Source organism: Cucurbita pepo, chromosome 18 (genome assembly GCF_057944985.1).
Source record: "Cucurbita pepo subsp. pepo isolate OVF chromosome 18, ASM5794498v1, whole genome shotgun sequence".
In the NCBI taxonomy this organism is placed as follows: Eukaryota; Viridiplantae; Streptophyta; class Magnoliopsida; order Cucurbitales; family Cucurbitaceae; genus Cucurbita; species Cucurbita pepo.
This window is the reverse complement of record NC_141815.1, coordinates 9,744,636-9,770,340: the sequence shown is the minus strand read 5'-3', so window position 1 is coordinate 9,770,340 and position 25,705 is coordinate 9,744,636. Positions and strand designations below refer to the sequence as shown.

General features: G+C 37.4%; 5 protein-coding genes across 13 annotated transcripts; 2 read left to right on the top strand and 3 right to left on the bottom strand.

Annotated features, from left to right (window-relative positions):
- The first annotated feature begins 856 nt into the window (after positions 1-856).
- Positions 857-3,251, top strand: LOC111779790 (axial regulator YABBY 5). The gene is made up of 7 exons (XM_023659939.2): positions 857-1,195; positions 1,580-1,699; positions 2,296-2,452; positions 2,536-2,584; positions 2,675-2,750; positions 2,827-2,896; positions 3,044-3,251. Exons 1-6 carry the CDS (start codon positions 1,121-1,123, stop codon positions 2,893-2,895), a joined length of 546 nt encoding a protein of 181 aa, XP_023515707.2. The 5' UTR covers positions 857-1,120; the 3' UTR covers position 2,896; positions 3,044-3,251.
- A 1,333-nt stretch (positions 3,252-4,584) lies between these two features.
- Positions 4,585-12,456, bottom strand: LOC111779788 (uncharacterized). 5 transcript variants are annotated; one of them, XM_087119512.1, is made up of 9 exons: positions 11,564-12,082; positions 11,142-11,194; positions 10,332-10,517; positions 9,291-9,504; positions 8,203-8,517; positions 8,021-8,107; positions 6,422-7,078; positions 6,211-6,283; positions 4,585-5,528 (listed from the first exon to the last, which is right to left on the bottom strand). In XM_087119512.1, exons 1-9 carry the CDS (start codon positions 11,960-11,962, stop codon positions 5,401-5,403), a joined length of 2,112 nt encoding a protein of 703 aa, XP_086975638.1. In that variant the 5' UTR covers positions 11,963-12,082; the 3' UTR covers positions 4,585-5,400. The 5 variants fall into 5 exon arrangements, with proteins under 5 accessions (XP_086975638.1, XP_086975637.1, XP_023515698.2 ...); XM_087119511.1 differs by lacking the exon at positions 4,585-5,528 and adding an exon at positions 12,226-12,456 and having other exon boundaries at positions 5,617-6,283; positions 10,332-10,498; positions 11,564-11,950; XM_023659930.2 differs by lacking the exon at positions 4,585-5,528 and adding an exon at positions 12,259-12,456 and having other exon boundaries at positions 5,617-6,283; positions 10,332-10,498; positions 11,564-11,950.
- A 1,311-nt stretch (positions 12,457-13,767) lies between these two features.
- LOC111779789 (uncharacterized) lies at positions 13,768-15,170 on the bottom strand. 2 transcript variants are annotated; one of them, XM_023659937.2, is made up of 3 exons: positions 14,531-15,170; positions 14,268-14,440; positions 13,768-14,191 (listed from the first exon to the last, which is right to left on the bottom strand). In XM_023659937.2, the coding sequence occupies exons 1-3, from the start codon at positions 15,092-15,094 to the stop codon at positions 14,020-14,022; spliced, it is 909 nt and encodes a 302-aa protein (XP_023515705.2). In that variant the 5' UTR covers positions 15,095-15,170; the 3' UTR covers positions 13,768-14,019. The 2 variants fall into 2 exon arrangements, with proteins under 2 accessions (XP_023515705.2, XP_023515706.2); XM_023659938.2 differs by having other exon boundaries at positions 13,768-14,188; positions 14,531-15,165.
- A 2,910-nt stretch (positions 15,171-18,080) lies between these two features.
- On the top strand, positions 18,081-23,454 carry LOC111780349 (CBL-interacting serine/threonine-protein kinase 24). 4 transcript variants are annotated; one of them, XM_023660724.2, is made up of 16 exons: positions 18,149-18,226; positions 18,314-18,414; positions 18,790-18,998; positions 19,516-19,578; positions 19,705-19,776; positions 19,886-19,993; positions 20,091-20,165; positions 20,266-20,319; positions 20,572-20,697; positions 21,187-21,276; positions 21,634-21,756; positions 22,169-22,288; positions 22,453-22,569; positions 22,665-22,721; positions 22,808-22,882; positions 22,994-23,454. In XM_023660724.2, the coding sequence occupies exons 3-16, from the start codon at positions 18,834-18,836 to the stop codon at positions 23,060-23,062; spliced, it is 1,314 nt and encodes a 437-aa protein (XP_023516492.2). In that variant the 5' UTR covers positions 18,149-18,226; positions 18,314-18,414; positions 18,790-18,833; the 3' UTR covers positions 23,063-23,454. The 4 variants fall into 4 exon arrangements, with proteins under 4 accessions (XP_023516491.2, XP_086975537.1, XP_023516492.2 ...); XM_023660722.2 differs by lacking the exon at positions 18,314-18,414 and adding an exon at positions 18,436-18,616 and having other exon boundaries at positions 18,151-18,226; XM_023660723.2 differs by lacking the exon at positions 18,314-18,414 and having other exon boundaries at positions 18,081-18,226.
- A 673-nt stretch (positions 23,455-24,127) lies between these two features.
- LOC111780350 (EPIDERMAL PATTERNING FACTOR-like protein 8) lies at positions 24,128-24,748 on the bottom strand. The gene is made up of 2 exons (XM_023660725.2): positions 24,599-24,748; positions 24,128-24,524 (listed from the first exon to the last, which is right to left on the bottom strand). Exons 1-2 carry the CDS (start codon positions 24,669-24,671, stop codon positions 24,286-24,288), a joined length of 312 nt encoding a protein of 103 aa, XP_023516493.2. The 5' UTR covers positions 24,672-24,748; the 3' UTR covers positions 24,128-24,285.
- Between the last annotated feature and the right edge of the window lie 957 nt (positions 24,749-25,705).

Below are 25,705 nucleotides of genomic sequence, written 5' to 3'. Positions count from 1 at the left end.
TCCAAAGGGCAAAATCGGGAATTCAATTAAAATAATAAACTTCCTCGTGAATCGAGATCTTTTGGCTCAACCGGATAGCTCGACTGCACAAAGATTTTTAGAACACGTCTAACAAAGAAACAAATAGTCAATTTTGAAAGAACTAAAACTACCTCATACTACGAAACTTTGAATGTTATAATATGCCCGCTCTGGTTTTAAGGTTAGATTTAAAAGTTAATTCAACACGTGAGATTCGGTTGACTTGACTGAGTTAAAGGCATGACTATGATATAACAGATTTTGAAGATTCTATTGACTTGACTGAGTTAAGGGACCATGTTAAGAACAAATTTTGCAGATTCTGATGACGTGACTGAGCTAAGGGACCATGTTAAGAACAGATTTTGAAGATTCTATTGACACGACTCTGATACTATGTTAAGAACTGATCTTGAAGATTCTGTTGACTTGACTGAGTTAAGGGCATGACTCTAGTACCATAGACACGACTCTAATATCATGTTAAGAATAGATTTTGAAGATTTTGTTGACTCTGATACCATGATAAGAACCTCAAACCTTTTTAATACAACCTTATCCACTCTAAACATAAGTGTTCTTAGCTTTGCTTTTGGTTACTACAAAGTTCACATATCAATAGAAAGATATTCTTACTGATCATCCCTATTATCAGCCAACATGGGACTCAACAATCCTTAACACAACACGCTCGAACCAAAAGATATCGATATTCAAACTTTGAAAAAATGTCATTTCCGAACACGTTAGCTTAAGGTTTTGCGTCCGAATTCATTCTCTTACGTCCCAAATGTTTAGTGGGCAGGGCTATATATATAGATATAGATATAGACATAGACATAGACATAGATAAAAGGTTAGATTTAGTTTGGGTAGAAAAAGGAGGTGAAAGTTTTAGAGTGTCGTGATATAGAATGATCCAATTATGAGGAAGAGAAGAGGAGAGAATAAAAGCTATTTATTGTTGGAGCTTCTTCTCTTACTTTCTTCACCTTTTTCTCTCCACACTCTTCTTCTTCTTCTTCTTCGTCTTCCTCCTCTTCACCCAAAGCACACTCCTGTTTGATTCATTGCCTCCATCAACACCACCCATCACCCCATGGCTAGCTGCCTCGATATTGCACCTGAACAGCTCTGCTACATCCCTTGCAATTTTTGCAATATTGTTCTTGCGGTACTCATAAATTCTCTTCTTTTTTTTTTTTTTTTTTTTTTTTTTTTCTAGATCTTTATGGAAAATGCTCAATTCAAATGTTTTCTACATGAAAATGGGTGAGGGAAAGAAGAGATTAATATGGGAAATTTTGAGTTATGATTGCCTTTTCTTTCTTTGAAACCTCATCAAAAAAAAAAAAAAAAAAAACACAATTCATTAATGCCTAATCAACATCTCACTCCAATTTTCAAAACATCATGCAACCATCTAAAAAAACCCTAAACAAAAACACCCTTTTCGGGTTTCGTCGTAATTCTATTTCTATCAACTTAAGCTTTTGAGTCGAAGAATTCGGCATAGATTAATGATTATGACGATGACGATGACGATGATGATGGGCAGGTGAGTGTTCCATGCAGTAGCTTGTTTGATATTGTGACAGTCCGATGTGGGCACTGCACAAATCTGTGGTCCGTGAATATGGCTGCTGCATTTCAGGCTCTTTCCTGGCAAGATGTTCAGGTAACCCTAATAACCTAAACTTATAATTCAATGAAAAAGGCTTCAAATTTTGCATCTTTTTGACAAATTCGATGTGACCCAGATTCTAAAATCTTGAAACTAAAACAACCCACTTCAAAGTTTTCATTTTTATTTACACCACACAAAACCCTAGATAGCTACCTCCCACAGCTACTCAGCCGCCATAACCCCCATTGTTTTCCTCTTTTATCCACTGAGTTTCTTCATGTTCTTCCAGATTTTAAGTGCTTTTGCGTTTAGGGTTCTTTTAGTTTTTGTAGTATGAAGCCTATATTGGTAGCTAGGTTTCTTTTGTCATTTACTGTTCCAACATTCACAGAAAAAGGAAAAGATAGGCCAAGATCTGAAACCCCCCTTTTGAATTTGTTTGGATATTCAACTCTCATCTGGGTATTATATGCTTTATGAACTCATCAAACATCGTTTAACGGGTCGAGGATTGTTAGGAGAGAGTCCCACATTTGCTAATTTACAGAAGGATCATGCGTTTAGAGTTTAAGCTCAAAGTGTGGTAATTTTTAGTTTTCTGACATGTCGGTTGAACTATGCTTGAATTGGAATATGAAAATTTGTAGGTTCCGAATTACAACTTATACAGTTGTAACGGACCTGATTTTCAAGGTGATTTTGGATCGTCGTCGTCGTCTTCATCATCATCGAAATGTAATAACAACAAGATGGAAATTCGAGCGAACACAACAATGGCAACAGAGGAGAGGGTTGTGAATCGACGTTAGTGTTCTTTCATTTACTTTCCTCTGCAAATCTCTTAAAAAAAATTTGAAATTTTATGAGTTGTTGTTATCCTTTTTCAGCTCCCGAGAAGAAGCAGAGAGTACCATCTGCATATAATCAGTTCATAAAGTGAGTAACCAAAGCCTTCACAACTTCTTTCAAAAATGTTCTAAATTCATTATATTTTCAGTTCTTAATTGTGATTTAATTGTGTTTCAGAGAGGAAATCCAAAGGATTAAGGCTAATAATCCTGAGATTAGCCATAGAGAAGCTTTCAGTACTGCAGCCAAGAACGTAAGCTTAATTTACAATAAACAAATTTTGGATGAAATGAATTTAAATTTGCTTATAAATCTCCAATTTTGATCAGTGGGCACATTATCCTCGTATACCCTTTTGGTCGGATGTTGGAAATCAGCAATCAAATGAAGCTAGATGATGTAAGTAAACGTGAAAAACTAGATTAAATTATAAGTTTATGTTCGTTCGTTTAAACGTTTTAAAGTTCATACACGAAATAGATAAAGATCTCGAATTTGATTCGAACGAATCTTGATTTGATATTGTTTTGGTGTTTGTTTGGTCAGGGTTTGGAGCGTTTGATGTGAAGGGCATGAAGGAGTGATGAATGAAGTTGCTGTTTTTTTTCTTTTTTCTTCTTATTTTACTTCATGAAAACAAACCCCAATGACTTGAATTTGTTGTTGAATTCAAGTGACAACTATAATATCTATCCATCTTTGGGTTGCTGTTGCATTATTTTCCACTATTGCTATCAAAATTTGACTTGAAAACTGTCACAATCTCTAATGATATCCTCATATGATGTGAATCTTCGCAAGAAAATGACGCTTTTGGCATCACTTACCTCTGATCTAAATCTTATGAACGAACCCTTTTTAGTTTAGGATTAGTCGAGGAATTTGAACATCTGAATTCTTGGTCGATGATAAGGTGATAAAGGGTATGATTCTTGCACTTCCATGGTGGTTTGCTAGTATCAGATTCTTTTCCTTTCCTTCACAGTTGTTCCAAATCAAGTACATTATAAAGGGAATGAAGGGAGATGGAATTCCTTCCACATATAGCTTTGTGGGGTTATCTACTAATCCATGACGATCATTCGACACGACCCTCACGCTCGTTTAGGGTAATAGATTATGATAAATTCATCTCATCCCATGCATGTCATACACTCTAACGTCAGTTGAAAAGGGGAACGAAGCATTCTTTATAAGGGAAGTTTAAAGAGGTAATATTTGTTAGCGGTGGAGTTGAACGGTTACCAGACGGGGAAGAAAAGAGAGAAGGAAAGGGAAAAGAGGGGGAAAGCAAAGGTGTTTCCTTTAGAGACACAAAAAGCAAGTTATCTAAGAAAAGATTTGGAGTGTCGAAGCAGAGATAGCATAGAGAGGAAGCAGCTATGGCCATAATTAGGCACCACCACTGTCAAAAACAAAAGTAGATGAGGACCACCGTATGCTATTTTCAATCCCCTTTTCAAATATTTCTTAATTTTACATAACAAATATTAATCAAAAGGAAAAAAAAAACAAAGAACCACTAACTAAAGCTACCATAAAAGATCAATCTTTTTCAGATTCAAAATCAAATGCATCATTTCATTTTATTCAAACCATTGACTGCCTAAACATGATTGTTTCCCAAACCAAAATGTTCTAAATTAATATGCTTTCTTTTGTGTCGGGTCCAATACATCAAACTTAATTATGATATTAGTTTCTCTTTTCGAGTTTAATAATGTATGAGATGGAAAATTCGAACATCTGATCTTTTGACTATAACTTTTCCGAAAAGTTTAAATCTTTTATTCATAAAATGGTCTATTTAGTCTTCTTTGACGTGGACACAACTTTACTTTACTATTCTTTTTTTTCTTTTAAAGTTTTTCAAATCTCTATAAATAAATAGGGTATTTTGGTCCATTTTTTTAAATAAAAAAAAAAACCTTTTTGCATTTATGACTATTTTTCAAAATAGATTAAAAAAAAAATCAAGAATCAAAGAAATTGGTCTCATGAAAATTTTTAGTACTAAAATTTAAGCACAAGAGTGGGATGGATAATAAATATAATTAGTTAAACATTAAATTATATGGAGAGAGAGAGAAATAAAAATGATGGAATGTCATAGGGATCTTCAAGTGGTTGGAAATGAATGTTAGGGATGGAGAGATTGATTACAAGCTGTCAAAAGAAAGAAGTAAAGAAGCAATAATAATAAATTCATTCATTCAGTTGGAAAAAGACATGAGAAAAGAGTATAGAGTGGGAGCAGGAGCAGCAGCAGCAGCAGCAGCAGAGGTAGCGGTGGTGAGTGGAAGTCATACGGCCGCTGCCACTGGGCGCTGCAGCAGTAGCAGCAGCAGCAGCAGCACCGGCACCACCACCTTCACATCTTCACAAAAACTTTACTGACATTTAGAATCTGAAACGTCACACTCGTGTCTGCTACGCATTCATTTCACTTCCTATCTCATTTCAATCTCTCTGACTTTCTTCTTCCCCACACAGTCCAGACAGAAGCCCCTCCCCCCCTTCCCTTCCGCACTCACCCACTCACTTTTCTTCTTGGACCTTTCTATCTCTCTCTCTCTCTCTTCAAATCTTCATCAGGCTGAAGGGTTGTCTTTGTTTCCTCCTCATTCTATCACATTCCCAACTTTGATGATGCTTCAAAAATGGGGGATGGGGGGGGGCCCCTCACCCGCCCGCCCGCCCCACCACCATTCGAGTTTATCTCATCTTTTACCTGTGATAGGATGGAATGAATTCCTCGTTACATGCAAAATTTAGAGCAACACATGTGAGTCCCTCTCTCTGGCTACCACAACCTGTTCTTCCACTTGTGATTTGGAGCCTGACCACGTGGACCTGTTCTTGTCCTATGCCCTTCCCTACTACCCTGTCATCTATTCAGATATCTACTTCTTTCTTTCATGCGTAGGAAGAATTAGGATGTAGGTAGGTATCCCATTCCCTTTTCCCAGATTTTTCTGGAATTCTTTGGGAATCTGCATCAAACTCTTCACATGTGGTGAAACTACTCTGCCTGCTTCAAACATCAAACCAAGCAAACTCAAATGAGGAATCCTGTTCTTACTTAATGATGTGACAGCTTGATCAAATCCAAACTAATGTACAGGAAACTAAAGCATTGCCCTGATAACATAATCATGAATGGAATGGAACATATGCATAAAGCCATCAACTGGCACTGAGGCTGTTTACTGTTTATGATTGAATTTGCAATTTTCTATTTGTTTATAAACACTAGGGTATTTGGCACTAGTTTCTAACCCCGTTTTGGCAATTCTTGGGGTCATTCCACTCAAAACTATACTTCAGAAGTCTAACCAGTTAGCAACAAACTGCATCTTTCCCAACAGAACCGAAGGAAAGTCTCGTATGATCATCGGATCCAAAGCTAAACTTAATATTTGAGGCTTCAGTGTGGATTGTATCGCTGTTTATTGAAGGGAATGAGAAAACAAGGCTAGGGCTGGTCTTCTTCGAATCAAAACTGTATGAAGGAACTGGAGTCTCAGGCTTCAATAACAGAGGCTGACCTCCCCCAAGGCTGGTTGATGGAAAGATAGATGGTGTTGGTGGTTCTGAGAGCATTCCTGAGGATGCTCCCGAAACAGGGAAAGTAAATGCCGAACCACTGTCGGAAGAAAATGCCCATTTTGACTCAGGCTTGTTGATCGTAATGGATGGAAAAATAGGTTTACCTCCAAGAGAGGGAGATGGCTTGATTTGAGTCCCCACTTCGGATCCAAGAGCTGGAAAGATCTTGGGAACAGCCTGCCCATAAATTCAACCAGAAATTAAGAACTCTTCAAGCATATGCTAATAATTTCAAAATACATACACAAGAAGCACTGTAAGTCGGTCAGTAATACATTTAAATAACTAAAACCAATTACAAAGTTACAGTGATACCTTAGGCGAGGAGCTACCAATATTTAAGCCTGCATCATCCTTGTGTTTTGATTCAGCATTGCTAAGCCTAAACTTCAGACCGTAAGGATTCTGGTTTGCAGCATCAGGATTTCTGCCAGCACCCTCCTTTGGAAGAACCGTGGACATGGTTTTCCCCTTATCGCTCAATTGGGGGTGACAGTTCTGATCTACTTGGTTTGCTTTTTGGTGAGAATCTACGTCTACGGCCAAACTACTGGTTTCATTTGGCTTGACCGATAGTACATTGGAAGATGGGGTTTTCTTCCATTCAACTGCTCTCTTTAACTCTTCAGTCTTTTCTTTAGGAGTAGGTGGGTTTCTAGTAATATGCTCTAGGATTGTCCTAGCAACCTGACTGGACTGTGGACGGACAGTCGGTAGACTCGACTCAGAGTTGTTGATTCCCACTGATTGTGATAGAGGAATGGTGCTTGCTCCTCCACGTTCTAGATTCTTCTTCATATCAGGGAAAATTGCTTCCGAAATATTGTTCTCTACTTCCATCTCTGGTTGTTGAGGTGGATAAAAGTAAGCAGATCGTCTGGAATTAGTAGCTGCAGATGCCTTATGCTGAAGGCTACAAGTCAGTCCAATGGAACCAGTTGCCTCATCCAATGGATCCTTACTTGAAGTCATCTATATAGACAAACAGAAAAAATAATAATGATAGAAGTAACCGGAAGGAACTTGAGCTTGGCACACTACAAATGCAAACCACTAATAAGAACCAGCAGCGGATAATGCTCGGGAAGCATTAATGCAATATTCAATATCGAAAGTTGCATTCAGAACTTAACGTACAATCAGACACTTAAACACTACAAACGGAACTAAAAGCTCGTCCTGGAATGAGTTGCTCAGTAATTAAAAAATTACGCAACCACCTATAGGCACCATAGATAAGGAAACTCTTGCAGCTAATCCGTTAAGTTCTAGTTTGGATGAAAGATCATAAATCTAACTTGTTTATATCAGTGTTATGGCAAAAGAATTATACTTGGGCTTGACAAAGCAGCACAACAGCAACAACCATAGCCACATTTTCATAGAGGCACCAAGGTAATGGATAAACCGCTAGCTCAATGTACATCCTACCAGAAAGCGCATGAAAGAAACAAAAGATCAAGGATAACTGAATATTTCGGTCAAAGTAAAGGTTGAAGGGTCAATAACACATGAATGACATGCTCAATACGGGAGCCATACATATATAAAACCACTAAGTTTTTTAAGTTAATAGTTTTTCCTATAACTTGCCTTTGGATTTTCAAAATTAAAATAGCGTATTTTGGAAGTTCAAGTGTAAAATTTTGCCCTCCCCTACAGAAGTTTCTAGCTCTACCCTGTAATACACATGCACAAAAAGTATACAACAGTCCTCTATAATATTTCAGCTTTTATTCTTCTCGTTAAAATGATCAGCTTTTATACTACCTTAAAATGGCTACTAATTATGGACGCAAATTTGTCCTGTACAGAAGCTCAATATAAATGCTACAAAAGAACTTCTCAACAAGAGTTCCTGTGGTCATATTATTGGCTTTTAGACATTGAGTGCTTAATTATAAAAGAAATTACCACGGAATAAGCTGGAGATCGTGACCTCTGCCAGAGAGGTGATGGTGTATTCACAAACTTTTGGCCATCTCCTTGCAACTGAGTTAGCTGTTAACATGTAAAGGATGGTTAATCATATGGTCTGGTTACATACACTAGGTCATAACCCAAAAAAAATGGAATTGAAGACCGTTTCTATATACCTTAGACTTGGATTTGGACATTGAAAAGATACTCCTAGAATATGGAGTCCGAGGGAAATTATGAAGACCAAATCTACCTCTTTGACTTCTTGGAGTTACATAACCACGTTGACTTTCTGACATGGCACCAGGCCAACAAGTTGAAGGATTGGGGGACATTGATGGAATAAAAGGCATAGACATTTGATGATCACCATGACGCAAAGCCTTTTCATCATCTGGCATCTTGTCCGAAGCTAAGCCTGGTTCAGATTTTTGGTTGCTCATGTATGCTCTTGCAATATCCACAGGTGATGCTCCAACTTCTCTTAGTTTCTGCTAAAGTACACCCAATGCTGAATTATTAGAGGCAGAAAAACTTGAATAGCAAGCTCTAAACAGTGAACAAAAATTGAAAACTTTGGCAATGAAAATTTGTAGATTCTTGTACAAATCCCAATCCTAGAGCTTTTAACATCTTAATTTCCTATTGATTTTCCAACATTAACCAAATTTACCATATTTCTAACAGAGATAATTCATTTTACTGATTTACCATATTTCTAACAGAGATAATTCATTTTACTGATTTGATTAATGAATGTCTCATCAGCACTAGTTTTACAATTTGATTTTCAGATATCTTCTACATAATTTAATTACTTAGTAATAAGAAGAGTCCTAAAACAATAACTTGAATATAACTATAAATATGAAAAACCTAGTAATCGTGTAGTAATGGATAAGGCATTCAGTTTGATCTAGTTTTTTACCATCCCAATACTGGAACCGGTCTCCTTGATGTTTAATACATTATACTATTAATGAATACAGAAATAAGTTACCTAGGATGATTTTTTGATCTTCAAATTTGTGTGTGTGTGTATAGACATATATGTAGAAAAAGAACACTGTCTATGGAACAGCATTACACACAATCGCTAAATACTAGCATGACCTAATAAAACCTATAAAAGGAACATAAGCTATCGTGAAAATGGCAGAAATAATCCTTCAGTCCGCACTAATGTGTAAAAGAAGTTCTGAGTTCATAACAGCAGGAAATATTTACTTGCTATAAAAACTACTCAAGGATTCACCCTACTGACCAATGAATGTGGACGAGGAGTTAAGTTTCCCCACGTAGCTCTCTCCAATTCTTCTTGCTTTCCTTCACGAGGCATTTCAAGAACTCTATTTGCAGTAGATGGCGGCTCAACTTGTTTTTCAATGCTCTGTGGGGAAAATGTATTGTCTTCCACTTTATTAGAAGGTTCAAGAGCCCTTGATTGTAGTACCTCTAATAAACGACTCACTTCATCCCTGCATAGTATATCAGCCAATTTAGAGAAATCCAGTACTCAAACTGGCTATGTGGCCGTGGAAAATGTTTAAGAGGATCAAAAGAGACTACAGACATTGCGCCACTGCCAGCATATGGTAGAACACCAATATTGGACGCTTGACTGCCCTTGGAAATAAGGCATTGCACCATTACCAGTTTAGACACATAGGCAATGCTGTTAAATATGGTTACAAATGAAATTATCGAGACTACTGACACTGCTATATATGGACATTTGACTATCCCTTGGATGCAACCTCAAAAGCAAATAACCTATTTATTCATGGCAGAGGAAAGTACTACCACCATGGAATTATGAATAAAATAAGTTGCTTCACAATAATGTTTCATCCAGTTGCATTTCAACGAGACGAAACACTTCAACTAAAGTCTGTGATGAAAAAGTTGAAGATGAACACACTATATAGTTTAGGGATCATGTTTTGGTTTCACGTGTTGTGGACAACTCAGATACAAGTCAAGCATGTGTTGGGATTGGCTTCTTCAACTTCTTCAAAATATTGCATATTATATCACTTTCAAACTGACTTCCAAACACCAATATTGTAAAATTAAAATACACTTTCTGTCTGAAAATTATTGAGATCTGTTCAAATATAATCAGAAAATGGATATTGTACCAGACAAGTCCTCGTCATGTCTCTGTCTAAATTTGTTAGTAAATGAGTCATCATATCTACATCAATATCATGTTGGATTGAGTCCATGTCCATGTTTCTTAGACAATAAATGACACACCACTTCGTTGATAGAACAAACAAAATAGTCAAACTTTGCAAGTTACCTCGAAAATGTTTTTCCTTGGATCCATTTTTCAACATCAATTTTTCCATTCCCGCCTAATGCATTATTTTCTTTGTCCTTTTGGCAGCCATTAAAATCAGAATCGTTCTCTGATCTATTTGCCTCTCCACTAGAACCAGGTAATCCAACTAAGGTAGAAACCCCTTGCTGCAAGAAATGAACCAGGCTGTATGTTGATGAATCACATTATTGCATGCATATAATTTTTCAAATGAAAACTAAAAGTGTAAAATGGAATGAAATAAAAACAAAAACAGGACATAGGAAATCATTCCGTGGGTGTTAACCAAAAAGTTTGGACAAGCAATGTGATTCTGTAACTCCAAGCCATAAGGACCAGGATAAGAATATTGCTATACAGAAAAGTGAAACAACAGAAAAAAAAACGACACCTGGTAAATAAAATTTAAACTAGCAAACAGTCAGATTTCTTGCAGAAAACAAATATCAACAACATCTGACTGAACATCAAAGTTTAATGGAAGATCAATAACTTCAGCTGGAAGACAAGCATGAGCGCACTCACAAGGTCAAAACAGTAATAAACTTCTAGGCTACAAACCAATCAAAGTATGGCTACCAGCAAAAAGTGACTGTTACGAGTGGTTAACCCTTGCCCTATGTCTTTTATTTCGATTGACTTCTATCTCATTTTTGATAAAACCCCAGTAAGCACTTTTGGATATTGACTGTTCATTTGTCTGTTATCAAAACAATACCCTGATACTCATTCATAAGACGGCATCACAGCAAAAATGTAACAAAAATAACAAAAAAGAGCTACATTTACATTTTGGGGTTCTTCTCCAGAGACGTTATCCTCCACCTCTGCCTCCACTTTATCTGCTCAAAAGAATTCACATCAACAACTAATCTTACTAGAGAATGTACAAAACAAACCAATAAAAACATTCTCTGGAGTCTGATGTGAACAATGTCTACTAGATATATGCAAGCAGCATGGTAACAACATAGCTAGAATACTTTCACTTATGTAAATTAGAAATTTTACGTTGCAAATGCAGAAAGATGCTTACGAAGGGGAAAAAATTAGAAACCTCACCAGTCAGTTAACTAGGATCATAAAAGCCATCAATTTCCTAAAATGCCTAAAATTAAAATAGAGTATAAAAAGGATAATGATTTCAACCAAGATAATGCGATGTCCAAAACCCAAAGCAGTAGAGAAGATTGGGGGAGGGCGGAAATGACCTTGATCTTCGTCTCCAGGAGACGGAAGGGCATTAGAGGGCAATGGTTTCGGGAACAAATATGGAAGCAATCGGGTGGCGCCGCCGGTAATGAGCCGGTAGGTCGGATCAACGAGCTTCGAGAGCCAACGCCTCTGCGATTGGTTATGCACTGGCCGAGCGTAAGGGGAAGGCGGCGGCTTTCTTGTGTTTGGCTTACGAACTTTGCCTCCGACTCCTCCACCGCCGTATGGTGTCGACGACGTTCCTCCCTCAGCCCTCTCCATGTTTCCTCCAACACACGCGGTCCGGCTTCAGCGTCGGCGACTGGTGGTAAGAGCACCGTCGGCGACTGTTTTTCGCTCCTTTTACTCTTTGGAAATATGTCAACTGGACTTAGTGGCGACGACTGCGAGCCCATAAGCCGCAATCATGTCAACCTTCCTTTTATTACTTCTTCAAACGACTTGTGAATTTATGCTTACTATGTTTAGATTGACATGAGAGCCTTAAAACTATAGCATAATATCTCGCATGTCTTCTAACTACGTACAAAGTTTCTATTTCCTTTGATTTTTAATGAATCATCTTGATATCATGTTGTTGTAGTTTGTATAAACAAATATGAACTTCCACGATTTGAATTGTATGAAATCAAATTAGGTGTGTAATGTGTAATTGAACCTGCCAACACGAGTGTCACAATCGTATTCTTACAGGATGTTTGTGAGTGATTGTGCAGCATTCACTCTTGAGTGAGTCAGCCAACTCGAAATCGTGTGTCGCATTCAGTCTGACGACGTATACTCAAACCTCTGACCCTGCTTTAAGAAGAAGGTTTTGGAAAACGACGACAGAGAAAGATCTTAGAAAAAGAGTTTGAAAGCAAGATTTGAGAGAAATGAAGAAGGCAATGTTATAAACTAAAAAAAAAAAAAAAAAAAAAAAAACGGCTTAGATAACATATAACTCCAGGTAGGAAGAATTGACGACTATTCGCATCTCCTTATAGTCCATTCTGAGGCATTTCTGATTTACCAAACGTAGACATGATTCTACCGAAACATCATCCTCTAGAAAATACAATAAAGAAACTATACATCACGAAAGCAATAAAGAAAAGCGATAGAGTAATACAATCCAATTTTCTTGTCCCCACAAAGCTTACTTTCATGAGTCAGATTCGTTCCAAGTTCATCCCATCAATCATCTGCGATCCAAACAAACTGAGCTGCCAGTCGTTTCAGTAAAGAGCTTCAAAGAAGAGTCCCTCCCATGGTGGTGACTGAGTGAAGGTGTTTTTAATGGTGATAAACATTCAAAAAGCTCAAACAGTCTACAAATTACGGTCACCAATCTTGGCAACCTCAGTGGCAGTGCTGCTAGGCCTAAGCTTTGAATAGTTTCAAACTCCCAACAACAGCACAACCCAGAAAAACACTTGAACATGAAAATGGAAGGTGAAAAAGCTATTGTGAGAGATCAGCTACAACCAAGGTGGCTGAAAACCGAACTGGCAAGTGTCATCGTGATCAGTACTGAGGCAGAGTTATCTGCCACTTTCATGGTTGTTGGCTCTGTTCTAGGCTGGTTTTGGATCCTTTGAAGTTGAACCAAACTCCATAAATTACTTAGTACCCTGTTAACGGCAGTTCGCCAAAGAGGTACTACAAGCTAATAAATCGTTGTCTTATCCAAATTGTCTGGATAGGGAATACTTGGACGATCTTCAACAGCAAGCAGACAAGATAAAAGGTCAAACATTCGAACCACCACCACCATCCACCATGTTCCAACTGTTGAAAAAAGCAAACCTAATAGGAAGACATGAAGAAGAAGCTGACAAGAAAGCTTTTTTCCTTTTTACTCAAGTGGCATCTCTCTCCGTGGTAACTGGAAAATCCCACACCAGTTGGAAAAAAGGACGAAGTAGTCTTTATAAGTGTGTGGCAACATCGGTTGGAGAGAGTAACGAAGCTTTCTTTATAAGGGTGTGATCACATCGGTTGGAGAGGGAAACGAAACATTCTTTATAAGGGTGTGGCCACATTGGTTGGAGAAGAGAACGAAACATTATTTACAAGAGTGTGGAAACCTCTCTCTAGCAGACACATTTTTAAAATTTTGAGGGGAAGCTCGAAAGAAAAAATAGGTGATATGCCAATGAGGACGGTGAGCCCCAAAAGGGTGGACACAGGGTGGTGTGCTAGCAAGAACGCTGAGAGATCAACAAATGCAGCACTAGAAATCATTTGTAGTAGCTTCAGCACAGTAACAACAGATATAGAGTACTCGCAAAGTATTAAGCTAACATATATCTTATTTCCTTTCTACAACTTTCACTCCGTAGGGGGAAATTCAATATCTATGGATGATATCAATACTAAGGCCAAGAAGGGAATATAAACAGGGTCTAGAGCTGTTATCTTCGAAGCTATAGCACAAAAGAAATGAAGCCAAAAGAAGTCTAAGAACTAACTAAGAAGCAGCAGCAATAGGCGGCGGAGGGTGAACTCCTTGGAAGAACCTCGTTGCTGGTTCTTCTCTAAGACTCTCTTCTTCTTCTTCTTCTTCTTCTTCTTCTTCTTCTTCTTCTTCCTCTTCTTCAGCATCCCAAAGGAAGCGTGCGTAAGATGCTAGAACATAACTGCTACCATAAAAGCAATCAATGAATATGCCATCAAACAACCACAGTAAGAATCTCATCATCAAATCCAAAAGCTTACCAGTCTTCAGGGGCAGCTTTAACAGCCTGATTATGATAACTCTCGGCTCTTGGAGAGTCCTTTTGAGTTTCCCATATCAAGTCAGCGTACATGGACAATACATTACCATCACCCGGATTGCTCAAAATTGCTCTCCCACAATACTCTTGAGCTTTTACAAGATCCCCACGAACCTAATACTCGAAACAAGTAATCATAAATACAAATAAAATAGTACGAATGTTTGAAATCGAACAGCATTTGTTCTTCGATCATATATTTACCTCTTTCAAGAAGCGAGCATAATTGCTCAAAAGCATTGAGTTCCCAGGATTTGCCTCGATCATTTTCTGATAGTACAGATCCGTACTCTCATTCCCATGATTCGAATCTCCAAACCCAAAACTCCCATCATCGCCACCGTCGGATCCGCCGCCGCCATGGATCCTTCCACCACTACCACCAACTCCACCTCCAACCAGAACATTAACAAACCTACCATCCCCATCTCCCGTTTCCGAAATCGACCCACAGCTCAAAGACGTCATTTCGGAGGGGCTAAACCCTACCGCATAGGTCTCTTCAGCCAACTCAGAAAACCCACTCAGAGTTCTGCTAAAGGGTTTCGTCCTAGGCACGGACAGGTCCCGAAGATCCGTCTCGGAAAGCGCCCGAGTAATCCTCCGGGGAGAATCGTCAATTATCGGAGATAAGCAACTAGGCGAACCAGAGAAGACAATGGAACGCGATTTTGGGATGTGGTGCACAATCTCGGTCTCTACAGATGAATCTCTGGAATGGTGTAACCATGAATTGAGAAGGGGAGTCGAAGCACTTCTCAGAAGCATTGTTCTGGAAGTATGGACGCCGTGTGTAGTTCCTTGAGGTCTGACCTACAACAATGGCGGCAGCGGGAGATTTTTATAAGACAATTGGGGAAGAGACGTTGGCTACATGACACAAAGAAAACCGCGTACCGGTCCACCCGGTTTTTATTTGGGTATCTCAACAACCGCATTTGTTTTAATCCAACGAACAAGTTAATTGTGAAAAAAATTTAAACATCACGAACAAAATCGACGTATGCTTGAAACTCGAATCACGTTTGCGAAAAATAATTTAAAACGTGAGCGAAAAAATACATTTGAAGAAGTATCTATCAGCAAAATGGCAATATAGCTCCGACATATAACTTCCGAACAGGGAGAATTTAACCACTAGTTGCATTTTTATCGTACATTTTGAGACATGCAGCCATGGACAAGACAAGCATGGACGGGATATCCGACATGTAGTCATAGACAACACCTCTCGAACAAATATGATCATGACAGTGTGGTAAAATTTATTTTTTAATTTTTAATTTTTGTAAAAATCTATGCAGAGAATATGGGACCCACAAGAGGAACACGTCACGGGAGTCGGGATCTACGATTACTGTTGATTGGTTACGTGTCAGATTTTTAACGACCCTTGTTAAATCAGTCACGTGGCCAAGACAACTACATCCCCAATCTTCCCAACGACAGCTGGATTTCACTTTCCACTACTAAAAAGCCCTCATGTTTTTCTATATTTACGTTTCTACCACTCTCGCCCATGAGTGGCTGGACGTTGCTTTTGGGGGCCCACACGGCCAAGTCCAGAGGAAAGGTTGCGGTCATGGGTGGACTCCACGGCTTGGTTCAACGGTGAATCGTGAATCCATTAGAAAATGACAAAAATGCCAATATAGGGGTATTATTGTAATTTCATATTTTGTTTGTTAATGATGACGGCGAAGTGTGTCCTCCGTACCTCGTCAATGATATCGGCGGCTGGAATTTTATGGTATTTATTTTACAAAAAAAATAATACCTAAATATATTTTCTTTTTCTAATAAATTTTACACAAAAATATTTAATTATTTAAGAATTAAAATAACCAATAGTTAAAAATACCAAAATAAATAGATACAAAAATGCATTAAAATTAGGTTTAGATATTATTTTATTAAAAATAACATTTCGAAATTAAATGTAGCAAAATAAATGAAAATTAAAATACTATGATAGATAATGTTTACATTTTAAAATTAAATTAAATAGTGAAGTGTGAGCCATGTATTTAATTTTTTATTTTTCCTCTCTCTTTCTTAATATATAATATTCCAAAATCAGAAGAAAAATAATAATTGTCAGCCACACCCGAGAGGTTATAAAATTGATTTCAATTTTATTTTATTTTATTCTTGCCAAATATGGAACAAAGTGACAGAAAATTATTAATTATTATTAAATTCTGGCACGTTGTCGTCGTCAATTTACGAACCTCAGCTTACTAATGGCCGTTCATTTTTCCATCACCTTTTTCACGTCCAATCAGAACTAAGAATCTCCCCAAATGGACCCCACCATCGTTGTCTGTCCCTTCTCATTCTTTCTACTGTCTGTTTATATGCTATTAAAGTTGTGGTTATCGTTTTACTTTTAGTCTTAAAAGACTCAATCGTTTGTTAATATTATCCACGAAGTTCGAATCTCGTACAGTTGACTTTGCGTAATCATGCTGCCACGAAAGTGCAACTGTGACACTATGACACTATGACTTATATGGGTCACAACCTCGTATATTTATAAATGTATAATGAGCATTGCATTGTAACAAACCAGAAAATCATAGATTTAGTAACAAACTAGTAAATCATAGATTCTCTTTGATTTATGATAACAAACAAGTAAATCAGTAAATTACCTTATTATGTACCGATATGATCTGCATATTAACTGATGTTATAACTAACGCATTAAGTATATACTACATCCGAGTTTACCATCAATTTTTAAATCAATGATAAATCTTAACTCATTACGTCAAATTTCGACCAAATTTGATTAAACTTTATAAAATGGGGAACATATATTCATTCTAATTATATAGCGCGAAAATTATATTATGAAATTGTAATGGTACTATCATTTATATTATTAATGAAATGTTGACTATATGCTACAAAAGAAAAATGTGGATTCTTACATCACTCTGCGTAACGTTTTTTTTAAAATGGCAATACAAGTGTTCATTAAATTATTGCACATATCACATCGAACTTTATTAACTATTTTGGATAAAACATCAAAATTTTCGTACACTTATCAAATAAAAAGTCTATCGAATGAGACGGGATCATAATCTATACCCTTATTTATCTTTTCCCTTCTATTCATGGGATCGAGAAATCTCTTTATTACATGTTAGGTTTTTTTTTTATTCCGATTAATAAACGTCTTGGAAAAAATGTTAGTAGCATGTGAAGGGTGTAGGAGGAGGCTTTGACTTTCGTAGTCTAGGATTTGGAAATTATATACGTTTAAATGTCAAAAACTTGTTAAAAAATCAAACTGAAATTATATGTATAACCTTTTTGGGTTTTATCTAATATATATTTAAATAAAAATAGTAACATACACGACTTTATATAACTTCCATGAGACATTTCAAGAGTTATAATTTTAATGACCGCAATTTACTATTTGTAAGCAAAACATTAAGCTAAATAAATTTTATTATATAATTAAAATATCTTAATTCATGAGTTTATAAGGAAGGAATACTATAGGTATTTTGGGCAAGCAAAGCTACGTGGAAGTGAGCCCAAAGCAAAGTCAAGCGAGCTTATACTCAAAGTGGACAATATCATATCATTGTAGAGAGTCGTGATTCCTAACATGATATCAGAGTCATGCCCTAAACTTAGCCATGCAAATTAGTGTACGAGGTCGCATTTTAAAAACGTGCACAAGACAGTACTCGCGAGTGGGGCGCAATTTGCCGCTTGCGGGTGTGGATTGACACGTAAGTAGTGTGTATCACATTTATCTGGTTTCCACATTTAAGAAAGCCCACCATTTTATACCAAAGCCATTATTTTCGTGCTTCCCTGATTGCACCGTTTTTCAATATTTTTCCTGCTCCTCCGCCGGTGATTAGTGAAATTCCGGTAAGTATCTCACCCGAATATTCGTAGTTACTTGGTTTCCCCACCTGTTGTTCTTTAAGCTGCTTCTCACATTTTGGTTCGAATTAGCGAATAAATTCTGGACGACTTATGATTTCCTCTGCTTGCTAACCGAGAATCGTACGGAAACGGAAATGGATTAGTTACCAAGATTATTTCGCAATCCTAAGGTTTTTCTCCCTATTTTTCAGATCCTTGTGTCGGTTGGCTGTGATCAATTTCCGTGCGAATCTTTTGAATTTTGGGTATCTATGCTGAAAATAGGAAGAGTATTAGGAATACTGTGATCCTGAGCATGAAGAGAAATTGATTGCGTCGTAGTGGAATAATGATGCGAAATTGATAACTGTTATTCTTGACTAAAGCTGATGTGTATGATTCGAATTCCATTTTAGCCTCGACCGTTCAATTCACGCTGATTTGAGTTTTGGAATAGAATAATTGAGGACTTCTTTTTCATATTTGATGCTCTTTGTTGAATTGAATGGGTTGATGTTTTTTTTTTTTGGGTCGTGTTGGGTGCTTATAACTATTCTGTTTCGTAGTTGAGAACTATCGCGGAGTTTGTTTTCTTCTGGGAAATGCGATCATGAAGCGGGTATCTCGAAAAATTGGGAAGTATGAGATGGGGCGGACTGTCGGCGAAGGAACGTTTGCCAAGGTTAAGTTTGCATGTAACACGGAGACGAAGGAGGGCGTGGCCATGAAAGTTATGGCCAAAAGTAGCATTCTCAAACACAAAATGGTAGAACAGGTACTTCACTAAATTCTTCTTACATGTCGGGAAGGATTGACTGTCCAAGTGCTGCCTAATGAGTATATTGTCATGTTCACATAAAAGATCGGGATATGCACTTACTCTCTGGGCTTGTTGGGCATATTCTCTTTGTTTTGGGTCAACTGAACATTATGAAATCCATTTTTAACCCTACTTTCCCTTCAGGCACCTGGATTCACTACTCACTTGAAGATTCACATTGCCTAGCACTTTAACAAGGAAGTCATAGGAATGTTCAAATGATTTTCTATATGTGGTGAAGGCTTTTGCCATCGATGAAAAAACTACATAGAAATAAAAAACTGAACAAACTCAGAGATTGGGCAGGAATTGCATGCTTTCCCTCTGCTAATTAAAGTCATGAATTCATTAAGCCTGCAACATTCATGTCCAGAAGGATGTTGCCATTACTTTTATATAATGATACTTGCTCTTTGCTTCCTGTTCTAAGTATTTTGTTAATTTGATTCTTCTTTTGTAAATCGTCTTTCAGATTAAGAGGGAGATATCAATAATGAAAATTGTCAGGCATCCACATATTGTCAGACTGCATGAGGTACGCTCATGTCTTCATGACAATATCAAATAGCTTGTAGGAGTTTTCTGTAGTTAGTTTCCTGCTTTTGGGATCTTTTATGATATTCCTTTTCTCTGTGTTTTCCTATCTCCCCCTAAATTCCAGGTATTGGCTAGCCAGACAAAGATATATATAATTCTTGAGTTTGTCTCTGGAGGTGAACTATATGATAAAATAGTACGGCTTTCCAGTCTAAAATAATTGAATAATATTTCACCTTCCTTATATTAGATTGGTAAGTATCTGGACTGTCTAATTAATATTTATATATAATTTATCTGCGCAGGTTCTTCATAAGAAGATTCCAGAATTTGAGTCTAGACGATACTTTCAACAACTGATAGATGCAGTTGCTCATTGTCACAGCAAGGGTGTATACCACAGGGACCTTAAGGTGCAAAACTCTTAAATAGAGAGTATAGTTCGCGGTTCTGGGAAAAAATTATTTCATAAGTTGTGATCCTAATGAACGCTATCTTTCCTTGTCGTAGCCTGAAAACCTTCTTCTTGATGCTGATGGAAATTTGAAGGTTTCTGACTTTGGACTGAGTGCGCTGTCTCAACAAGTATTGTAGAATGACAATTGCCTTGAATGATAGAAATTTTGTTAATAGTTATATGCACGTTACTCGCCTTTCTTACCTATTTTGCTTTGTCTCTAATCAGGGTGTTGAGCTGCTTCACACCACATGTGGAACTCCTAATTATGTTGCGCCTGAGGTACATTATTCATAAGCCATGTCAACATATAAGTACAAGTTAAAGACTCATGATTTGTCAGTTTTAAGGATTGTCCAGGATGTGAGGCTATCCTTGCCTCGATGTATGTACTTTATGTTGTTAAAATGCTCTTAAGTAGGTGTTCCATTCATTGGTCTGTTTCATTAGGTTGTGAATGATGTAGGAATATGCTCATGTCTATCTTCTTTATTATTCTGTTTTTCAAATCATTATGTGAGCTGCTCCTTGCAGGTGCTTCGTGGTCAGGGTTATGATGGTGCAGCTGCAGATATATGGTCATGTGGAGTCATCCTCTATGTACTAATGGCCGGATATCTTCCTTTTTCAGAGTCAGGCCTCCCCACCCTAAATATGAAGGTCTGTTTCCAATCTTTACATCACCATAGTTTCTTAGAACTGAATGATTATCTCATATTTATAAATAGGAAGTCTATTGTGTGAGAGACAAAAATGCTCTTTTAGGTGCCAACGGTCAAAAAAGTGTAAACAAAATCCCCCATTGGCTAGGAAAGGAAGTGATCGTGGGTAAATTAGCGAGGGTAATTATCTCCATTGGTACAAGGCCCTTTAGGTGGTTCCTAGAGAAAAGTCATGAGGGTTTTTGTTGAAAGTAAACGATATATACTATTGTGGAGATGGGTGGAGGTTCGGTTGTCCTTGTCACCAACATTTACAATAGATATCCAATTTATAGAATGTTGGGGCTAATTTTTTTTCTCCCATTATGTTCTGGGGATTGGAAGCATGCACGGATGAACTGATTTTCTCAGTCAAAATAAGATGATTGCTCAGTGCTTTCACAACTGTGAATGATAAGTTTCTAACAACTTCGTTTCTGATGCATAGATAAATGCAGCGGAGTATTCCTGCCCCTATTGGTTTTCACCTGGTGCGAAGTCCTTGATACAGAAGATCCTTGATCCGAATCCTAAAACTGTGAGTTTTTTCAGTTTAGATATTTTAATTGTCAATTCTCCAATTCTGAGATTTTTGGTTCACCATAAACCCACTAGTTCAATCATTATTTATTAGTGTACTATTTTGGCGTTTCCTGCCTTTATTTGTATCATAGGGTAGGGGTTTGGGTTTTAATGATGTATTGGTTATGCTGCTGAGTGTTGGAAATATTAGTCTTGTTGGGTGGGTTGAGTTCATGTAAAATTTTGGCATTCATCGGTGTTGTCATGGAGCATCTTAAATAAAGAAAAAATATTCTCCACATCATGTAGGATTTAATACCTGGTTGTATTCCGTGAAAAAATTTCACTATAGGTTTTCATTTGTGCAATGTAGCGGATTCGAATTGAAGAAATCAGAAAAGACCCATGGTTCAGAAGAAACTACATGCCTGCTAAACTAGGAGAAGTTGAGGAAGTAAACTTAGATGATGTACGGGCTGTTTTTGATGGCATTGAGGTTGGTTTTTGTTTCCTTTATTACTACTTATGGTTTTGCTTCTCTTCAAAAGGAAAACAGTTGGGGCTTTGTATTCTGTGTACAAAGACATACAACCTTGAACACTACCTGAATCTGCCAGAATCCGCCCCTCCTTACAGGAGAGAGTATTTCCGTATGAAACAAATGGCCTAACTTTCACGGTTATGTTTAAATTGCCTTTTGATCTTATTGTTCATTGCACGTGATCACAGGTTTATATGGTGCATACTATACTGAATTTTTTGTGCAATGAAATGCAATCTTCTTTTCTAATTTGCTTCAAGTTTAAAGCTTGTGTTCCTGGATCTTGTTAATAATTTGCTTGTTTTTCATGCATATTTGTGTACTAAATTAATTCTCTTCGCTTTCATCAATACTCATCATTTTGCAGAATGAATATGTGGTTGATCAGTCAGAAAAAAGTGACGATGGTCCGTTGTTGATGAATGCATTTGAGATGATAACATTATCTCAAGGGTTAAATCTGTCACCATTATTTGACCGGCGACAGGTTAGCTTGTTTCAAGCCCTGTTTTTCTTCTTTGACATAGAATGTCAAGTGCTCTATTCTTTTATCCTTTCAGGCCATAATGTATCCATCTTGCTTTGTATGTGTACTTGTTGGAATTCTGAGATTTACCATTCCTCATCATCATTCTTTCCTTCCCATGACAGGACTATATAAAGCGGCAAACACGTTTTGTTTCTCGTAAACCTGCTAACTTTATAATGTCTACCATTGAAGTAGTGGCAGAAGCAATGGGTTTAAATGTCCACACACGTAATTTCAAGGTGCAACTGTTATTCTTGCCTCTTGAGGAGTGAAACTGTGACATGGTTTTGGAATTACATATTAATTTTAATTTTGATTGAAATTTTCTTTACAGACAAGGTTGGAAAGAAGGACTGGACATAGGGCTTCACAGTTTGCAACTGTGCTGGAGGTACTCTCATAACCATGATGGTTGATAACCGAGGTTTTATAAACTATTCAAATCATTTGCTTATTAAATTCACTTCTGGTTTATAGATTTATGAAGTGGCCCCGTCACTTTTTATGGTGGACGTTCGCAAGGCTGCAGGAGACACTCTAGAATATCACAAGGTAATTTGATACAATTAGACCTTGGTACTCAAAAAGACACAGGGAGGCCTAAATCCTTTAGATATATTTATTGTTAATAAACTGTATTTTCTTGTTTGTGTGGCATTGTAGTTCTACAAGAATTTCTGTGCTAAGCTAGAAAGTATAATCTGGAAACCATCAGAGAGCGTAGGGAACTGAAGCCCTGCTTGGTTACTAACTGATTCTATGGAGCAAATGCCAAAAGCAGCTGTTCATCATGATGAGATGCTTTTATCAACGACGCTGCAGGTGTTCATGAAGCTTCTCTTTGTCCATGATCTGAACGTTATATATATGCTGTTATGAATTAGAAAACGGAAAGGCTAAGCTGCAAATAATGTAAAACTGGAAGTATGTAGGGTTTGTGTGTGTATGCTTAATTTTCTTTATGCCGACCCCGACCCCTTGGAAATAAGAGGATGGAAAAGTGAAAAAGACATCCACATCGGAAATTCTGCTTGGATTGTACACAATGTCATTGAAACTAAATTTAGGATCTTTTTGCTGAGAGCTGTTATTTTAATGAATCATTTGCATAAAATGTTACTACATTCAGAATATTGTATGTTTGTGGAAGCGAAGCCCTTATGGCCAAATGTAAACCATCTTTGTTCTTACAGCAGGTCTGTTGTTTTTCTTTAGGATAACTAAAAGTTGTTTTCTTTTGTGAAAGTTGTTAAAGATTGGTGAAATCGTTATCGGTGACACGACGACGGTGACAAATAAGGTAAGATGTCGGACGGAGACAGTTAATTTATGCTTTTTAATCATCTCCTTCATTTACTCTTGGATCTGTCTTAATATCTCTTAGAGTGCTCTCAGGTATTGGATTGAATTTGGCTCGTTGCTGTTGTGGAAAAGGTACGTGTCTTTAAATACACAAAACCTGAACATGGTCCACCAGAAACATTGTTTTCTTGCTGCTACTCATCATGTCTAAGTTGATTACAAAACAATGGCTGTTTCATCGGAAGATAGACTCAACTTAGAACTAAACTTTAATGTAAGATCTCACTTCGGTTGGAGACGGGAACAATGGAAACCTCTCTCTGATAGACGTATTTTAAAACTGTGAGGCTAATAGTGATACGTAATGGGCCAAAGCTGACAATATCTGCTAGCGGTAGGTTTGAGAGATTTTCTTTGCTACCGCTCTTAAATTGTATGATTATTACCATAAACAATAGTTCATTTTCTTTAAAGGAAAAGGACAGAAAAGTCGAGTGGTCCAATGGACGGTTTATGGACAATAATCCATCCATCTGATTCAACCAAAACAACTAACTTATTCGCATTAAATAATGTACTTACAAGCATTCTCCATTGGATTTCATCCCCATAAAGAAGAAACCTGGGAAGAGAATGAGCCTTTATTTTGGTTTCTAAGGTTGGAAGTACTTATCTTTACACTTACATTTCCACGAGAGAAGATAATAGGCATCATCCCTAGGGGCTGGAAGAGCGGCCTCCAAATTAGAAAAGGCACTATTATGAACCCCTTTATGGCGCTGAGAAATAACCAAAGCAGCAACACATGGCCTGCAATTCAAGCACTTGTTGAAGCACCGTGGCGGCCTTGACCCAATTACCAATTCCTTCTGCTTTGAAGAATCCTCATTCCCTGAGGCTCCAAACACCAAAAAAAGTGAAAAAAACACCAACAAATTGATTCATAAATATGAGTATGGTGTTTACCTGATGTGGGGTGAGAGAGAGAAAGGGAAAACATGAGAGGAAGAATGAGAAGGAGAGAGCTTTTTAAAGCCATATTTGAGTGATAATTTGTGAAGGCAGAGAGAGAGAGAGAGAGAAATAGGGATTAATGGAAGAGGTTGTGTGTCTATGAACTATGAAGTGTTGACAAAATATCCTACAGTGAAATGGAGTAGCCTTTGTCTGCTATCAGTTTTTGGGTCCCAATTCAATAAATTCAACCTTTTTCTTTTACTTTTCTTTTCATTTTCACCGATGGAGAAACACCAGCTGACCCGGGTTCGAGTTTTTTCTTGCCTTTTAGTCTCCAAACAACTTAGATTCTATAGTTTAAGACGGTTTTAATTTACCCGTTAAAGGTGTGGAAACTTCTCCCTAACTAAGTAACGGGTCAAAGTAGACAATATCTACGGCTAACTAAAAACATGAAAATGATTATGTGAGGGCTGAAGACTTGATAAGAGGAATGTAGCTAGGAAGAGGTACAAAGAAACAAGGTCTACTGCCCACAAAAAGGACTTCTGTTTTTTGTTTGCTTCCTATTTAATTTTGCCATCCTCCCTTCATTTAAGGCTTTACCTATAGAGATGCAATTATTGGCCTCCTATGCCCACAATCTTTAATGTGTTTTGGATTTGCATGGTTATAAACTTTACATATCTATCATATTCCATTTAGTGTATGGCAAGAAAAAAGAAGGAATTTCTCTTGGAAATTTAAATGAAAGGTTCATATGATATGAATAAAGTTTGAATATTTCAACCAACCTGCTGGAATAGTATTGAGAAAGAAAATTCAGGAACATGAAGAGTGGGATTATGTAAACAATATGAATCATCTCGAAAAGAGGAGAACAAAACATTCTTTATAAGGATGTGGAAATCTTTCCCTAATAGACTCGTTTTAAAAATCTTGAGGAAAAAGCTCAAAGAGGACAATATCTGCTAGCCTGTAGGCTTGGACTGTTACAAATGGTATGAAAGCCAGACACCATGCGGTGTGCCAGCGAGGACACTGAGCCTCGAACGGGGGTGAACACCGGGCGGAGTGCCAGTGAGGATACTGGACTCCGAAGAAGGGTGGATTGTG

Coding starts and splice junctions, on each gene's coding strand:
- LOC111779790 (XM_023659939.2), top strand. CDS start 1,121: ATGGCTAGCTGCCTCGATATTGCACCTGAACAGCTCTGCTACATCCCT. Junction 1,700..2,295: donor TTTCCTGGCAAGATGTTCAG/GTAACCCTAATA, acceptor GAAAATTTGTAG/GTTCCGAATTACAACTTATA. Junction 2,585..2,674: donor GCATATAATCAGTTCATAAA/GTGAGTAACCAA, acceptor ATTGTGTTTCAG/AGAGGAAATCCAAAGGATTA.
- LOC111779788 (XM_087119510.1), bottom strand. CDS start 11,962: ATGGGCTCGCAGTCGTCGCCACTAAGTCCAGTTGACATATTTCCAAAG. Junction 9,505..10,331: donor CAAGGAAAAACATTTTCGAG/GTAACTTGCAAA, acceptor TATACTATGCAG/GGATGAAGTGAGTCGTTTAT. Junction 7,079..8,020: donor GATCTCCAGCTTATTCCGTG/GTAATTTCTTTT, acceptor TTGTCTATATAG/ATGACTTCAAGTAAGGATCC.
- LOC111779789 (XM_023659937.2), bottom strand. CDS start 15,094: ATGCTTCTGAGAAGTGCTTCGACTCCCCTTCTCAATTCATGGTTACAC. Junction 14,441..14,530: donor ATGCTCGCTTCTTGAAAGAG/GTAAATATATGA, acceptor TTCGAGTATTAG/GTTCGTGGGGATCTTGTAAA. Junction 14,192..14,267: donor AAAGCTGCCCCTGAAGACTG/GTAAGCTTTTGG, acceptor CTTTTATGGTAG/CAGTTATGTTCTAGCATCTT.
- LOC111780349 (XM_023660722.2), top strand. Junction 21,757..22,168: donor CTGTTTTTGATGGCATTGAG/GTTGGTTTTTGT, acceptor ATCATTTTGCAG/AATGAATATGTGGTTGATCA. Junction 22,722..22,807: donor AGTTTGCAACTGTGCTGGAG/GTACTCTCATAA, acceptor TCTGGTTTATAG/ATTTATGAAGTGGCCCCGTC.
- LOC111780350 (XM_023660725.2), bottom strand. CDS start 24,671: ATGGCTTTAAAAAGCTCTCTCCTTCTCATTCTTCCTCTCATGTTTTCC. Junction 24,525..24,598: donor TCTCTCTCACCCCACATCAG/GTAAACACCATA, acceptor TTGGAGCCTCAG/GGAATGAGGATTCTTCAAAG.